The 17467-nt window shown below is 37.5% G+C and overlaps 1 protein-coding gene and 1 long non-coding RNA gene across 3 annotated transcripts in view; one reads left to right on the top strand and one right to left on the bottom strand.

The window, feature by feature from the left end:
* Positions 1-1318: 1318 nt before the first annotated feature.
* LOC308556140 overlaps positions 1319-17467 on the bottom strand; it is a 76816-nt gene continuing 60667 nt past the window's right edge. Inside the window, exons 2-3 of the long non-coding RNA XR_013998679.1 lie at positions 8877-9113; positions 1319-2344 (exon numbers count right to left, since the gene is read on the bottom strand). This is a non-coding gene — a long non-coding RNA (uncharacterized lncRNA). The remainder of the gene's footprint in view (positions 2345-8876; positions 9114-17467) is intronic.
* LOC308556136 (serine protease inhibitor Kazal-type 6) lies at positions 6071-17350 on the top strand. 2 transcript variants are annotated; one of them, XM_081135248.1, is made up of 5 exons: positions 6071-6181; positions 9015-9037; positions 13435-13509; positions 15482-15597; positions 17125-17350. In XM_081135248.1, exons 1-5 carry the CDS (start codon positions 6124-6126, stop codon positions 17168-17170), a joined length of 318 nt encoding a protein of 105 aa, XP_080991374.1. In that variant the 5' UTR covers positions 6071-6123; the 3' UTR covers positions 17171-17350. The 2 variants fall into 2 exon arrangements, with proteins under 2 accessions (XP_080991374.1, XP_080991375.1); XM_081135249.1 differs by lacking the exon at positions 13435-13509.

Below are 17467 nucleotides of genomic sequence, written 5' to 3'. Positions count from 1 at the left end.
AGTGGGTATGAGGGATACTGGCCAGTGTAAAAAAAAAAAATCTCTACCCTCAAAGACTATATTCTATTTTAAGTAATGATGAAAAAATTCTATAAGGTAGATGTATATTCATAATATACTACTTGCTATATGCCACGAAAGGTAAAACCTTATGTTTTATTATAAGTCAAAAGAGAGAGGAAGAACTCGATTGATTCCTTCTTAGGTAACCATAGAAAATATTTTAGAATAGGCTTTTCTCTTGGCCAGGAAATTGGGTCAGACTCTGATGGGCAGAGGTAGCAATAGCATGTTTGAAACAGAGAAGATATTAATGGGTCAAAGTACAGAAAGAGAAAAAAGTAGATCACTCAAGATTCTTGGATGCCGGGAAGTGAACCTGGGAGATGAAATCGAACAGAAGGTGTGCCAGATCATAGAAGAACCTTGAATCCCAAGCTACAGCTCTGTAATGTTTTTGGCTAAGCTTTGTAAGGCAATGGAAAGGCACTCTCCAGGATTTTTTTCCTGGGGTAGCTGGTCCAGGCCACAGTGGATAGGCTTGGGAGAGAATTTGTATAGCTGAAATAATGTTGTTGAATTTAGAAATAAAAATTCTTGCTGAGGCTTTCTCCAGAGTTTAGGGCATATGTAATAATGACTTGTTGGGACTAAATCACCTCACCTGGGCAGTACTGCTTCCTTCTGATTTTAAAAGACTTTGGCCAACTTTCCCCTCACGTTGTAGGGTATGTTAGCAAACATTTAAGAGGCTTCCTCTGATGGTTATAATTAAACTTCAAAGGGAATGGGCAACGCCAGACATTTAGTTGGACTGAAACTATTTCCTTCTTTCTACTGTTACCAAAGCACAATTTGCAGTAGCTTCTTTCCCATCACACCTGCCAGAGTGAATAAGTTTCGATTTAGGATGGTAGGAAAGTCAGTATGTGAGCAAGAATTTTTATTGCTGTCTGATGCATTCCACTGAGGGCCACCCACTCTCCACCCTGTAAACAGCATGGTGTCCCAGGACCTATGTGGTCCTGGCCTATTTTTGGTCTCCTTTTCAACCATCCTCACCAGGCATCCTATGCTCCAGTACACTGGGCAATTTGGTGTTGAGATAGTCAATAGTCTCCACACATTCATGTCTATTCTCATGGATGTTAGCTTGCTTTTATCTCTACCCATGTGTCCTCCTCCCCTCCTTCAGCATCCCCTCTCCCCTTTCGACCAGGCTCATTTTGCCACATAATTTTTATTTATCCTTCAAAACTCACACTTGTGCAAGTGTATCTTTTTTTTTTTTAATGAGACCTCTGATGGTACCACCTTAGAAAATTTAGTTGAATCTTTATTTATGCACTCATGGAACTTTGAAAAGATGAATTTTCTAAAATGTTGTCACATTATACTTGACTTATATTGCATATATCTGACCTGCAAAAGTGTGAGCTCTGAGAGTTCAGAGCTCACACAGTGTTACGAGGATTATAGTCAAGGTATGTGCGAGTCACTATGAGAATATTGAGCAAGCACAGCCAAACAGACTTACTGAAATGACTGAGGAACCTCAACATTCAAAAAGAGGCAAAGACAATTAGGAAATTAGGAGGCAGCTTAGATAAGGTAACCAAAAGATTAATAGATAAAAAATTTAAATAAATACAACAACAGTTTGGATATTTTCACTCAAAAATATATTATGACCATCGGCTCAGCTTAGGGAAATCAGTAAAAGAATGTAAAAGAAAAGGCAAAACCCTATCTTGCTTTCAAGATCATTATAATCTCATGTAGCTAAAGCTACCAAACAAAAATCAATCAGGAAATAAACATAGCCACTCAGTGCAGACCTCTGTGGAACAGACTTATAAAAGTTCTGTTAAGAGAGAAATAAATGAACCCAAGGATAGGCATGAGACATGATATCTTAAATGATTCACTGACCAATTTGATGCAATCACTGAAGGTGGGATTTTATGTCAGGAGTCAAAAAGATTTCTGCATATTGGGCGCGATGACTGGCAAAAATGAAAGAGATGAAACACTGTTTATGGACGTGACAAAAATGAGCCCCCAAAGGAGAGAGTAACCCAGAGGTTACTTCATATTTAAAGCATTTCCTCTGTCTTCATTTAAGTCTGTTGGAAAGCACCGACTGGGACATTGTTGCGGTCCTCCCAGTCATGCCGGTTTCATTCATCAGCAGCCATCTGCTTAGTGGTTCGACCAGTGAGTCATCTGCTCATCATTCCATCCTCCCCAGTTACAGCGCGAGAGGCTTTATCCAATGCCTCAACAATGACGATGTTTCCATCTGCTAGTCTGCTGTATTCCTCACACTTGGCAGTCTAGCAACCTTGTCAAACAAGAAAACAAAGTTACTCTGACCTTTTATTTTATTTTTTGATACTTAAGTAGAATGGCATGTTTTCCTAGTGTTCCTAAATCTACACTATAATGGTCTTTCCTTGGAGCTTATTCAAATTAATGCTAAGCTTTAACACAAATTTAAAAATAAGGCATTTGAGGAGGTGTACTATAAAAACAGACATACACAATTCATCCTTAAAAAATGAATTAAAGAAATGTAAAACTATAGAAAAAGAAAGAAAATTAGGAAGAGAGACACCTTTAAAGAAGACACAAAGTTTCTTAATACTGTATTAAAATTTACAGCATTCGTTAACTTTCCAAAGTTTTATATAGCAAACCATACTTTATGGCTTAGCTTGATTTTCATTGTGGCCAAATAAAAAATTCTTGATTTTAGTCTATTGTATGGCTAGTAATGTTAAAAAAAAACAAAACAAAACAAAAAAACTCTTCATAACAATTCTTTTTTGTTTTTTAACACTATGCAAGGGGTTTTTTATTGAAATCCAAATGCAATATTTTATAGGGAACCATGCAAATAATAGTGGTAAGCCCTCAACATTTATCCTTACAATGGTGCTCTGAGGAAAAATGGTGAGCCTTGCTTTACAGATGAGAAAAGGGGCACTGAGCTTTATGACCTGTTCAAAGCAGGGACTCCAGTGGCTTGAGCATTGGACCGTTGTGTTCTGGTGTCATAGGCAGAGATGTAACCACAGTAATGGGCACTGAATAAGACTGTCCATGGAGGAGACAGACAGCCAGGATATTTGGTGGCCAGTAGGGTCCAGGCATGGGGACCCCCGTGGGACACTGAGCCCCATAACTTAATTCTGAGCAGCGACTTCCGTGATTGAGGTGGCGGCTGTTCCTTTTTGAAAACACGCCTCTGTCTCATAACCTGTGCTGAATAGTGGCAGGGCTAAAGCTTGGATATGCTTGAGAAGTGACATTTCACACTACTTATGAGCAACATTGGGGGGAAATTTGTATGAATGGATAAAATGTTAAAACATGTCAACATGTATATGTATGTCCCTGGGTCCTGACCTAAGCTTTCTAATAGCAATGAAGCTGCACCTCAATAGGCAGATATTGTAGACTCAGCAGTAAAATTATAGAATCAAAGGTACCCTTAAAAATCCCTCAACTGTGCAAAAGAATCTCATACCCCCATAATTAGGGAATCAGAATTACTCTTAAAAATGTAGATGGTTTTGTGTATATGACCCCGAGCGGTAAAATATTACAAACATGTGAGTAAATATATCAGGTTTATATGGTAAACTGTACTTGGAAAATATAATCTCAGAAACCTAACAAAAACATTTATTCAAAGTACCAATCTTCTGAAAATATATATGCTTGTGATAAAATATTCTCTCCTCAGCACCTGCCCAGACTCAGTACTTGTTTTGCTATCCATGCTCCCAAGCTTTGTTATGGAGAGGAAGGTAAATGTAGGGGAAAAAAAATTAAAAAAAAAGAACGGAAACCTTTCAGAAAAAAAATGGGTTAGAATCATTCTACATAAGCATCATTCTATCAAAAACGCCTATTGAAGAAAAGCTCTTGGGGAGGGGGGAGGGGGGGAAGGAGAGACTGGAAGACGGAGAGAGAGAATCCCATTTAGGCAAACAATGAGTTTGAGAGTTTAGGGCAAAGGGTGGGAAGCAACTCCCATAAATGACACTTTTGGGAAGAGTTGAAACAAATTTTAGGAAGGCTGCTGAGGACTTGGTGATGGACTGCCATGGACTCCTGCTGTTACAGGAGGAGTGTTTGTTATTTGTTAATGCTTTTGAATTTGTTGCCATTTGGGGCTATGTGTAGACTTCCCGTCTATTCTGATCACAAAGGGGAAGGAAGCGGAGAAGGCAAAGGGGAGGTGGAGGCGTTGGGAGTGGGGTGAGGATGCCAGAGGAAGGCAGCAGTCCCTAAGCCCAAGCTTAGGAGATGACGTCAAGTTTCCAAACCTGGCTCTTTATATTGTCTCATTTAACAGGGTCAAAATAATTAAAGGTCATGGGAAGCAGACAAAAGTGTTATGTGAAAATTCCGTAGCTTTCCTTAAGCAATTCCCTAATTATTCTGTTTTCTGAATGTTCCCAGACTACTCCTCCCGTAAAGTGTTCAAGGAAAATTCCAATACAATTTTTAAGGTTGTTCTGTGGTGTCTTTGACATTTTTAGTGTCTAGCATCTGACCTATAATTTTCTGTAAATAACTTTAGGATTACGCATCTGTGAGTGTGTGTGTGTGTATGTCATCACAGCAGGGAGAATGAAGACACTTAACAGTTGCCAAGCACGTACGTTTCCTTCTCTCATTCCTGTCCTCTCTTTCCCATCTGTGCTCCTCTGTCCCCTTTTTCCTCTGCCCTTTAAGTCCAGGTCTTTTAAAATCATCAGAGAAGCAACTTTAAAAAGTCTCATATTTATCACCATCATGCTTCATTTTTTTTATTAAACAGTACATATTTTTGATTGTAAAATTAAATAAAATATATTCCCCATTCTCAAAGACAGAAAATTCATCCTCAATTTTGAGACAAATCAAATTAAAATTTTTTAAAATATGTAATTTCCCGAAAGAAAACAAATGTCTTAAAGAAAAGTGAGCAATATCTAAAGTATGTATATATTTTCTCAAAGTGGCTATTTTAAAAGGAAACCAGGTATTTAGGTGTATAATTTCTGAGTTATTTGTACAACATTGCATTAATCACTTGTATTTAACTTGGGCACATTTTGTATATTCTTCCCATATTTTTAATTATTATATATTTTTCATGATATTTTAAGTAGCTGACTATGATTTGAGACAGACTTTGCCATTATCACTATAACCATTGTTTATTTATTTTTTGTTTTCCCAAGGAAAGCTATGGCATCCCACCTTTTGCTCTGTCTCTCAATTAAATTGGCCATGATAGTTAACGGAATTCATCTAACTTGTAGACAAGCATAGTCTCAAGGAGTTAAAACATAAAGAGTTTTACTATAACTACTTTTCTACTTTGCAGAAAAAGGAGGAAATATTAAATATTCCTCAATTCAGTAAATTTTAAAATTAATAATTTACTTTTTACAAATTAAAAAGAAATGGACATTGCCTCCCTTGTTCATTTGGACTTTAAAATGGAAGAGCCCAGCCATTTGACTACAATAATGATTTTTAAAATTAACAGACTGACTTCTGCCCAGAAAATGCTTTTACTGATGCAGTTCTGATGACAAATGTAGAATACCAATCATTTTCAGGTACATCTTGGATGATGTGGACTCTGAAAATCCAAGTTACACCCAAGATTCCATTCCTCTGAGGTTCTGCACCTGGACCACAGACACGCAGGACCTGTCTGAAGGAGACGTAGACATCAAGTGTGGCCCCACCAGTGACTCATCCCTTTAACATAGCGAAACTGTCAAGGGAAGAGCAGGGAGGATGCACTGGTTGTTAGGGAAATCTAGCTAAGCAGGGGAAAATGACATCCTCTATTAATAAGAGCTAAGGTGCGACTCACATAATTGTCCTAATTTTAAGATTGATGGGAACCACGAAACAGCTCTTTACATTGGTCACAGGACATAATAAATGCCTGCAGTGTACAGGACTGCCTATGGCTTGAGAATGTCCCAACTCCCTCATGCCTCTCTATATATATGTGTGAGTGTGAGCATTTCAGTGCTCTGAGAAGTGTCTTGACAGAGAACCTGAGCAGGACAGAACAGCCTTGAACTGAGTGAGCTAACTGGCACCATGAAAATATCAGGTGTCTTTCTGCTCCTCTCTCTGGCTCTTTTCTGCTTTTTCTCAGGTGAGTTTTTTCTTTAACTTTGAAATCCAATATTTATGCTGAACTGGAAATGACAAGTGTATTTGCCCACCATATTACAAAACTCTGACAATTTTGATATAAAAGACCAATTCTGAGAGGTCATCATAATGATTGTAATGATCAAAATGGTAATAATGATAAAAATAACTTTTATTTGTTGAGCATATACTATATTCTAGGCATGTTCTAAGGGCTTTTAGGCATTATGTTCAATGCACACAGCAAGATATTTCTATCTACATTCTACATATAAGAAAACTGTGGCACAAAAAAAAAAAAATAAGAAAATTGCCAAAGGACTTGCAACTCGTAAGTAGAATTTGGGATTTAATTGGGCCTTCTAGACATCACAGTTTATGCTTGCTCCACAAAACTAGCGAGGGGATGGCTCGTTTTAAATATTAGCTTGCCTTTCTAGGACACAGGAAAACTTCCCCGTACTAGGTATTCTTATATAGCAACTGCAACTCAAAATTAAAATAAGGGAGAAAAAGAAACTTAATTAGAGAATCCTTCAGAAAAACGTTATCCAATCTTAGAATACTGAAGCATATATGCTGTTGGGAACTCAACAGTTCTTCAAGAAGGGGGAATATCTTTGGCCACCTTAATGAGCAAAAATCATGTATTCTATCAATTAGGATTGTTCAAGGGACAATTGTACTTTGATCTGATGTTTTCCAGCACAGGGCCATGTGAGTGAACAGGGACACTGTATCTCTTTCTTTCCTTCTTTATTTTTCCACTCCATTCTGTTGTCATAGACACAGCACACTCTAGAGTCTCTAGACCCAAGGCCTAGACTCCTCTCTTCCACTTATGACTGTGCCAGCTGGAGACAGAGCTCAGCATTCTGAGATATTCTCTCATTTATGGAGTTCTAGAAATAAGACTGTGTCCTGGGACCTTCCATGTCTGATCTATAATTTTCTGTGACAGAAGTTGTTGAATGGGGCGGGGGAGGTGGGGTGGTATCAGAGGTTTTAAACTCCTGAACATGCAAAACCAACAAGTTTTCAATGAGATTGAATAGATAAAGAAATAATTGTTCTCTGGAAACTGGTTATATTTACATGAACAAATACATTTAGAAATATGAAAAAGTTGGATAAAGGATAACTGTGATATTATGGAATAATTTTGACTAATAAAGCTAAATAACACAAAACAATTTTTCTGTCACCTGCTGAGATGGCGTAAAAATAGATGTGACTGTGTTAAATTTTTTTTGCTAAGGTGCTCTCAGAAGTTAATTAATATCCTCTTATTGCTTCTCTTTACGATCTTTTAACTGGATCTTGTGTACCAAGACAATTTACCAAGACATTGTCCTTCATTGATAAATCGGTATTTGGGAAGGCTAATGGCTAAGAGTCTTAATGTTGATTTTCAGTTCTGGCATTTTCATTTTATGGATCTTTCTGAGTCTTTTTCTCATCTATAAAACAGAAATATAAAAGGAATATCCTTATGTAGGGAATTAAATGATAAAATGCATGCAAAGTGCTTTACATAGTAGATGGGGTATAGTAAGAGTCTAACAAATCTCTATTAATATTGACATTATTAAAATTTAATAATAGGACCACTATATTGAACTCATGCATTGCTGATGTTAATCTCCCTTCTGCCTTGATAGTTCCTACATATAAGACAGTGGGCAAAATCTCTCCTCTTCTGATCAAAGATTTGTACAGTGAAAAAATGGTTGAGAATTGTAATAATAAGTTTTCCTGGGTCATAAAAATCACTTACAGTGGTTACAAAAATATAGACTTTCAGGCCCTATTTGGTCTTATGTAATGGAATTTCCAAGTGATTGTTGTAAAAATCTATATTTTTAATAACACTGCTGCAATATGGTTGGTACTCACTACAGTAGATGGTCATCAACTTTATTTCAAAATTAAAAGCCCTGTTCTCTCCTCAGCCCCATTAATAGAGAATGTACTTTAAGGCGTTTCCAGTTGTCCTCCCTCAAGTGCTGACACTTACTCACACACTTTCTGTTGTCAAGGAGGCTTTTGGCTAAACGTAGGAGGTGTCACCTGCATTAGGAGTTCCACAGAGATGACCGGAATTCAGCTCAGCAGAACTGAACCTAATGCTTTTATTATGTCAGTATTTGAAGCCATTGAACTAATTAGCCACAACCTAAAAACACAGACATAACCATAAAGATGGAGGGAGAGAAAGAATCATGACTGTATTTATAGATTTCTTCCCTCTTTCAGGAATTTAGAGAGAGGTAGTAAGAGAAATGAGTCACAGAACCGAGAACGACTTGTCCTTGCCAGTCTATATTTGGGCCAAGTCTTTAAAGCTGAGTGCAGAGGGCAGAAAAACAATTTTGACCTCAGAGAACAAATAACAAAGTCAATCTCTTCCCGAACCACCTGTAACAAAGACAATGCACTGAACCTGGAAATGTCAAAGTCAGAGGAGACTTTCTAACCCAACTTTTCCAAAGCAAGATCAGAGATGAGAAAGTCATTCCGAGTGAATAGTAACTGGGCCAGAACTCCAACATGAATCTCCAGATTTTGAAACAATTTTCCCTCACCCCCCCAACAACCTCTAAGAAATATGCCCTCATCTTCGTCCATCCCCTTTCATCACTTCCAAAGTGTCTACTGCTCCCTAAGAAGTGAACAGGTATAAAAAATCAAACAACCATCCATAACTTGCTGAGATGACCAAGAACCAAGAATGGGTATCATTCCAGCCTTGAGGATTTCCTTATTTTGCAAATTCCACTTTTTGCACATTCAGAAATGACAATGTTCAGATTTTGTGTTTTTTCTTTCCCCAGGTGTCTTCAGTCAAGGAGATCAGGTCAGTGCATATTTTTATCTCTTCCTCAGAGCTGGGTGGTGTTTGGCTGGCATTCCTGGGCCAAAGAGAGGTTTGTCTGTGGGCAAAAGAGCAAAACCAATGAACAAGTAGAAATGCAGGCATCAGTGGAAGTAATTCATTTTTTAACTCCAATTTCTCAATGAGCTGAAAGGGCCTACACACCCATTCTCAGGTTTTGTTAAAGTAAAGTAACTATAAATAAAAATAGGGTGAATCTACGGTAACCCTCACTCTATCCTGCCTTCACTGTGAGATCCTGGGCAAGTTACTCCGGTTTTCTGAGCTGCAATTTCCACAACTGTAAAAAAAGCAATAGTCTTACTCACCTCACAAAATTGTAGTCAGATTGAAGTTATACAAACTCTGTGGAGGCATTTGGTAAACTATAAAAGGATTAGTTATTCACTAATAATTAGCAGAGACTATTATTTCCTTTGTAGAAATAAGGTCAGGAGAGTAGAAAAAAAAGTTGCTTACTGTAAAAAAACAAAACAGAAAAGGTTGTTTACTACTCTGTCTTGAGTACACATAGGCTGGCTCCCCCAAATTTAAATATAATTTGGGCTAAAAATTGGAATGGGCACAAATCATCTTCATTGTCTGGCTGGTATTTTTTCAAATTAATACACCAACTTTTCTCCAGACTGCTTGTTCTAACTATCAAAAGACACTACAAATAAGTGGTGTTGCCCAGCCAGTCCTGCTCCTGTGTCCATATAGAAAGAACATTTCTACTTGATCTTGGCAATCATTCTCATTATCCGTGCTGTGCCCAAGAACCCGTGACATGGAAAGTTTCCAGGCACTACTGCCAACTGCTTCATGTTGGCAAAAGAGTTGAAAACCTTTTCCAACTCTGGTATACCCACTCTATTGCATAAGACTTTTTTTCTTCCAATTTTAAAATCTCAGAAATTGAAGTGCATCTTACAAAGGATCATGCCCTGCAATTAACTCACAATATGTGTGTGTGCACTTGTGTGTGTGCAACACACACGGATGTGTTTGTCTTTGTATGTAACGTTGTACTTCTTAAAATTGATTTCTTATTATGTTTGAACACATATGGCAGCACACTCTATGTTAAATGTCAAAACCAACAAATAAGGAAAGGACCTGAGATCCAGCCATCCCATTTTGGAGCCCACTATGTAGTAAAATATAAGACTATTGCACACAGGTTGAAAAGATGTGGAATTTAATCCCAGTTTTCTCATCAATACACAAGTCTCTTCCCTTCTTAGGGTTTGATTTCCAGGATATTTAATGTTTCCCAGATTTTCAGTGTTTTCTAAAGTTTATTTAAAATCTACTACTTACCAATTCTATTCCTTGGGCTGGGCCTGAGTCTCATGGTGGGTTTGTTTTAGGGTCACTGGGAAGGCTTGCTAAATATACAGATTGCCAGGGCCATACCAGGCTTACTAAATAACAATCACACAGGTGGGAGTTTTGAATCTGTATTCTAAATAATTACCCAGTGCTGGGGAGCACTGTCTTTGCTCAAATATTTTAGACACAATGTACATGAGTTCTAATCTGAATACTTACTGGCTGTGTGATCCAAGGATGTCTTCTCCCTGTCATCGCCTTTGTTTCCACATCTCTAAAGTAAAAATTTAGATTCAATGATCTCTAAAGCTCCACCTGACTTTAGGTGTCTGAATCAGTATGAGCCAAGCCTGCCTTGCCAAGACCACTGTCTTTTTCCCACTTAAAGAGACAGGGGAGGGAAGATTTCATCTTTCAGATGGCATCAAGGCTACCATTTCTCTTCTCTATGGCTGGAAGGATGGTGGTAGTCCCAAAGACAGACAGAAAAAGTTGAAACTAACCTTCAGAGCATGCCTGCTCAAGTCTGGTTCTGCTAAAAAGAAAGGAAGAAAGATTTCCTCCAGCACTTAAGTCATTCCACTCATGCAGACCAAGAAGTCTCTCCGTGCTGAAGCATCTGATGGTAGATTATAGTTAGTAGTCTAAATTATAGATCTTAAAAGGATACTTTTAGAATCATTCACTATATATAAATGAGCATTGTGAATTAAATTATTACCTAAAGTTGGTCCTATACGCTTCTGATCAATAGGAATTAGAGTTTGAAATTTTGTTAAAGACACAAGGAAAAAAATGTCTAAGACTCGCCAGTATTATCTGAGAATATATATGTTTTTAGAAAGAAAAAATCAAGTATATAAAGTTTTCTCAAAAAATGGCCATAGTGAATACTCAGGAAGAAAATTAAAAAGATGATAAAAGGAATAGAGAAGAAATTGTTGGAGAGCCAGAGTATCGACATACTACAGAAGTCAGGAAAGAGTTTGAGAAAGGAGCAACATGTCATAAAAAGTCATGAACATTTTAGGAACAGCCACTGGTGTATCTGGAGTCATCTTGTAGAGCCGCTTTGGTAGTGTGGAGGGGGTAGGAACGCAAGGAAAGGAGAAACCAAGTCAGGGAGGCATTTAGAAAACTGGAGTGATTTTAAAAGGAGCTGATGTAACCACATGGGTAGCAGTAAAGGGAAAAGTAGACGAAGTCCTACACCCTAGAGGTGTGTGTTTGCAAATTTTTGTTGGCTTTATTTGTAGAAGTGAAATACCAATGATCTTGACCCCTTAGTTAATTTTTGTGATCACATAAGCTTATTTTCCAAAAAAGTTAAATGATTTTGTAGTTACCATTAGATGACTGATCTGGGTACTGAAAATGTCCCTGTATTCCAGAATATTTTTGCAGGCACAGTTCTTTGAAGAACCACAAGGGGTCAGGCTGATACTAAACATTGGCACCCAAGTACCTACTAGTAGTCTCTGGAAGCTGAACTAAGGAAATAAGTGGAAGCTCTTGTTAAAGCCAACATCCATCTAAAAAAACACTAAAAAAAACAAAACAAAAGAAAACAAAATCCCCCATTAAATAGGGTAAGAAATAATGGGCTCCAAAAATTCTAGAATATAAAACAGTTTACATTGTTAGTGTTCATATCAATCCTCCACATGATACTCAAAACTTTACAGAGTGTTTTCAAAGGATTTATCATTCCCCAAACCCTAGAAGACAGGTACTGCCAGACCCTGTTAAATATGAAGAAATTTCAACCCAGAGCAGTCAGGTGTCTGCACAAGATATTGCAGGTAGTAAGTGGAAGAAGCAAAATTCAAACCCAAATCAGTTTAATTCCATCTCCAGGACAATCCCCCAACATTATAGAGCATTGGGGCATTTTAAATAGATTCAAGAGATTTCAGCTCTCTGGGGTCTCATGGAGGACACTTTAAGGGGGAAAGATAATCCTTTCACCCTTGGGCTAGACCTGCTTTTTGGTGTCCACTAAGAAACCAGTTGTTTGTATTCTATCTAAAGGAGACCAAAATAAAAATACAAAAGGGGAGAGGAAATTTAGGCAGAGGAAAAGCATGCCATTCTTAGCCGACTTCCCCTCAAGTTGACAGGTGTGGTCTCTTTCTAGTCCAACTAGATAATTCTGATGTTCTCCTGCCTCGCTGTTTGCCTCACAGAAAGGACTTCTGGCTGGCTCCGCAAAGGCATTCTTCACCTTCCCCAACATCCGGTGCTCTCAGAGAGTAGCCCCATTCTGTCCCCAGTCACCAAGCTAAAACTTCTCACACAGGGAGTGAAGGGGGTAAAGAGGGGCCTCTAGCTATAAGGGAAAGAAGCATTGGGGCAATCGTCATTATTTCTCACACCCAATTGAAGAATTAAGAACTTCGCTTGATTTAAGCCACCTTGCTGAAATAAGTCACTGCTGAATCTCACATTATCCAAGCTGGAAGGGTCCTTAGAAATCATCTAGCCTAATGGTACCGAACACTTGTGTGAAGCTCCTTCCAAAATGTGGTAAGAGCTACAGCTAGAGCAGGTCTCCAGTAAGAATCTGCTTTTCTGCATGCCTAGTCTAAGACTACTTCAAACATTCCACACGGACCTTCTACAACTCTTATATGACCACATCTGATCTTTATAACAACCCTGGGAATGAAGTATGACACCTGGTATTTAAAAAAGCTTTGATTAAGAAAACTGAGGTGCAGATAGTCAGTGCTTTGTCCGAGAAAACACAACCAGCCAATGGTGAAGGCAGGACAAGCTCTGAAATGTGGCCCTTCAGCTATGTCAGGGATCCTTGAAAGACATGGAGATTTAGAAATGCGAAATGTATCTACGTTCTAAGGAAGTTTGTTCATATACCATTTGGTTGATTTAGTTTTTTTTTTTTGGAAATCCTTGGCCCTTTCTAGGCTCATTCCCAGGAGGCAGTGGAAGGGGAAAAGTGGGTTTGGGGATGGAGGTGGGGTCTAGAAGCTCTCAAAGTGAATGTCCTCCCCAAGTTCCACTTCCATATCTGCTTTCTGAAGGACAAAAGAGCCTGGATCACAAGATCAGAGGGCCCATTGCAAGGGAGAGGTGGCTTGAGAAGGCTTCTCTTTAAAGTAAGAGACTTTTGTTTCTTTTCCTCACTGACCTGACTGTAGAGACACACATATCTCTGACGGAGGTGCCCTAAAAATTACTATCCCAGAAGTAGTATGAAAGGACGGAGTTATCTTTAAGAGCAGTGAGAAAAAAGCGAGACTGTAGGTGGAACTATAAAAAACTTAGATATCTTCTATCCAACCAAGCCCTAAGATCTCTGATAAACACCATCCCACCCAACCTCAGTAATACAAAATGTGAAATTTCATTGACAATGTGTGTTGAATAGCCTCAGGTGCCTTAAATCTGATGTATGTGGTAATATTTTGTAACTCAACTGTATGACTCTTGCTGAGCTGTCCCCCATGCAAACCTTCAGAGAGCTTTGTCAGCATATAACGGTTTGCTAACCTATCAAAGATATGATTCCTCTTATCTGTGCCCACACAAATCCTTAATAAGGCATTTCAATAAATCCTACTTGTCCTGACTGTGTGGCCAAGGGTACATTGTAACCTTGGTCTTTATTTCTCTCAATGAGAATGTGTTGGAAATCAACCCCAGTAGATAGTTGGAATCAGCAACGAGAAGGAATATGTTCGAGCACTCGTTTTGATGCCCCCTGGTTGTGTACTTAATTGGGAAGGTACTTAATTAACCTGAGGATCAATATTCACTTCCATAAGCTGCTTAATATAATATTGCTCTACGTGCATCTCAGGGTTATTGTGAGACTCAACTGAGTTAATCTACATGGCTTGAATATTATGAAGCAATTGATAAACATAAGACATTATTAATGGATTAGGAGAGGGGTAAGGGATGGCCTTCTATTCATGTTAAATGGTGGTTCATTCCACATAGTTCACAGTTGGGAAAGTTTGGTTCTACCTGCTGTGCATTGCCTACACCCTGGAATAAAATGACTTGAATGTAATTTGATTCAATTGACTTTGAATTGAGAAGAATTTTAAAACTCCAGGCTACTTCTGAGAAACCGCTATAACTGAGGGCATATATATTAGCTACACAGGTGCTACGGCCAATCCTTCTACTGAGTCCGTGACAATGGTCATTAATCATCATAGCACGTGCTCTCACCAAGGCTGGGCACAGCCTTAGAATCCTAAATAGAGCAACTTAGTCACAGAAGTTCAAGTACTACAGATTCTAAGACAGAGTAAGTTAATAGAAAGACATTAAAGTGTTGTTTTCAAGAGAATAAATAGATGTAGCAGCCATGAGGAAAACTAACAAGCCATCATATAACATTTGGAAGCTCCTTGCAAAGATCACTCGTATCTTTATAACATACAGGAGTTATGTTAATACAGTAAAAAAAAAAAAAAGTGTCACAAAGACCAAACACTACTCTCCATTGAAACAATTTAGTGTTTGGAGCAAGAAGTTATACCTATGATATGTGCCTTACTCCTTGCATTTATAAGGTAGTAAGAAAAAGTCTGTTATGTTTAAAACATTCTAGACAAACAGACAAGGAAGGCCATTTTCTATTTCAGGAAGCTTTACATCACAAATATATATATAGAGAGAGATGTAATTTTATAAAAATACATTTCTATGCATATAATTTCATATACATATATAAACAAATAAATATATAAAAATATTTATATATTATATACGACTTTATATAAATAAAAATTTATATATTTGTATATAACATATGAATATTTATATACATTTACTATATAGGGTGTCCCCAAAAATGTATATACACACCTTGAATAATTATAAAGGCAGTGATTATTTAAATACATTTCATTTTCAAAATTGAGCTATCAACTGTTAAAGTTTGTATACATTTTTGGGGACACCCTGTATATATAGCTTTATTATATATATATGTGTGTGTGTGTGTGTGTTTATATATATAATTTTAAGTTTGCTGTCTAAAGCTTCTATTGTGCAGAACAGTCCATTAGACAGGATGCACTAATGTCTGTGTCACTGTGCTTATTTTGGTAGGTTGACTGTGGTGATTTCAAGGATCCCAAGGTCTACTGCACTCGGGAATCTAACCCCCACTGTGGCTCTGATGGCCAGACATACGGCAATAAGTGTGCCTTCTGCAAGGCAGCAGAGTAAGTGTCATACTCGGCAACCTGTCCCGGCAAACACAAACTTCCAGAATAAGGCACAGACGCTTTCTTTGAGATAGTCTAGAAATTCCTATTCATACTCACCCATAGAGATAAAAGAAATAAGCTTCAGGTAAATGGATTGAAGACAAATCAGTCAAAACCCCCCAAAATTTACATAATAAATTATTTGAAAGCATAGTCGTTGTTCCTTTATAATTATTAAATGTGATTCATCTTCAGAAAAATTTTTAAGAAATTATACATCTTTAAGAAACTTTGGCACATTTTCCTATTTTTTTTCCATTTATTTCTAACTAAAAATTTTAATAATTTTTATCTAATTTATGTTTTCTTATTATTATTAATTTGAGAAACAATGAATACATTTTTAGCAATGTAGTTAAGAGCTTGACAATTCATCAAAATCAAAACATGAGAATATTGTGAGAAAACTTATTAGCAATAAAAACACTACTTTAGCTACATTATTTTCAAACATTTTATTTCATACCAAAGTTTGTGTTGCTAAGGCACCAGTTTTCATTCATCCCTCTCTTTTAGTCTGATGAAAAGGACAGAGGAGAGGATCATCCTATGTTATCCAGACTATTCAAACTTTACAGACAGTATACTAGGAAGGTTCTGTCGAGGGCCAGTATTTATTGAACTTACGTGTTTAAAAGGAGCAGAACACATGCTGTAATTTTAGCCAATAGGCTGCGAGCTTCCCGATGTGACATAGTTTATAATTAATAAAAATTTACTCAATCAATCAATCTCTTAGCCTGATTGCTCTACCATCAAGGGAACTCTATCTCTCTTTAAAGGCAACCTCACATCTCCCCCACTGCCATCCTTTCTTTGTATTAGAGTTTCTTCTATGAATGTCTTAATTTCCCTCAGTTTTGCTGTAAAATTCCTAAGCACAGGGATTCTATAGTTCCCTATCAATAATAGCAGGGCCGAGCACATAGAGTTCAATGAATAAATATTGAATCAATGCATAATAAATATGTTTCTACATTTATATATAACTTACCTGGCTAATTAATGCCAAACTTTTCCCAGGATAAGGGCAGTAGGGAAAGTTGAGATTGGATATGATGGACATTCATTGCTGAGAAGCCCGAAATATGCGGTCTGCTGTCAAATGCCAAATGCCTGAATATTTGGTTTAACTTCTCCCTTCTTCCATCAGGACAGAACTGTGACACTGCAGTCTCTTTGCTGTGATTTCTCCTGTCACTTTTACCTTTTCCAGGTGTATACATATTTACTCTCAGAGAAGAAACAAATGAAATCAAAAGGTCTAAGTCTAATTGAATTTGTTTGTTTAAGATTCATGCTTTCTGTAATTAGGACAGATGTCACCTCTGAGTGAATTTAATTAACTTCTGCCAAATTGTCCACATGGATACCTGTAGAATCAAATGATTACATAACCATGACATAGCTAAACCTTGTCCAGCATCTGCGACGAATACTAATGATATTGCACTGAGCATATTTTGTTTTTCTCTTTTACAGGAAAAGTGGTGGGAAGATCAACCTAAAGCATTATGGAAAATGCTGAATCCGAGCCAGCGTTTTGTGCTGACCTGCCAGCTCTCTCCGCCTTCCTTCCTTGCTTCTGCTTTGATTTTTCTCTAGCAGATCTCTTAAATTTATAAAAAAACCCACTTTTTTCTCTGCCTGGGTCTTTGGGAGCTCAATATATATCTCTTTTCCTCGATTTGCTTAACAATAAAATAAATTCTGCAGAAGTCTGGCTCATGTTTTTACTTTGAGATAAAGAAACCATACAGATAGATTATGGAATAATTAACCTGGCATAAATATGGATAAAAAGATCTGTTTTTTCTGATCTAAA

This window comes from Miniopterus schreibersii (assembly GCF_964146895.1).
Source record: "Miniopterus schreibersii genome assembly, chromosome: 4".
In the NCBI taxonomy this organism is placed as follows: Eukaryota; Metazoa; Chordata; class Mammalia; order Chiroptera; family Miniopteridae; genus Miniopterus; species Miniopterus schreibersii.
This window is presented reverse-complemented; position numbering and strand designations above follow the sequence as displayed.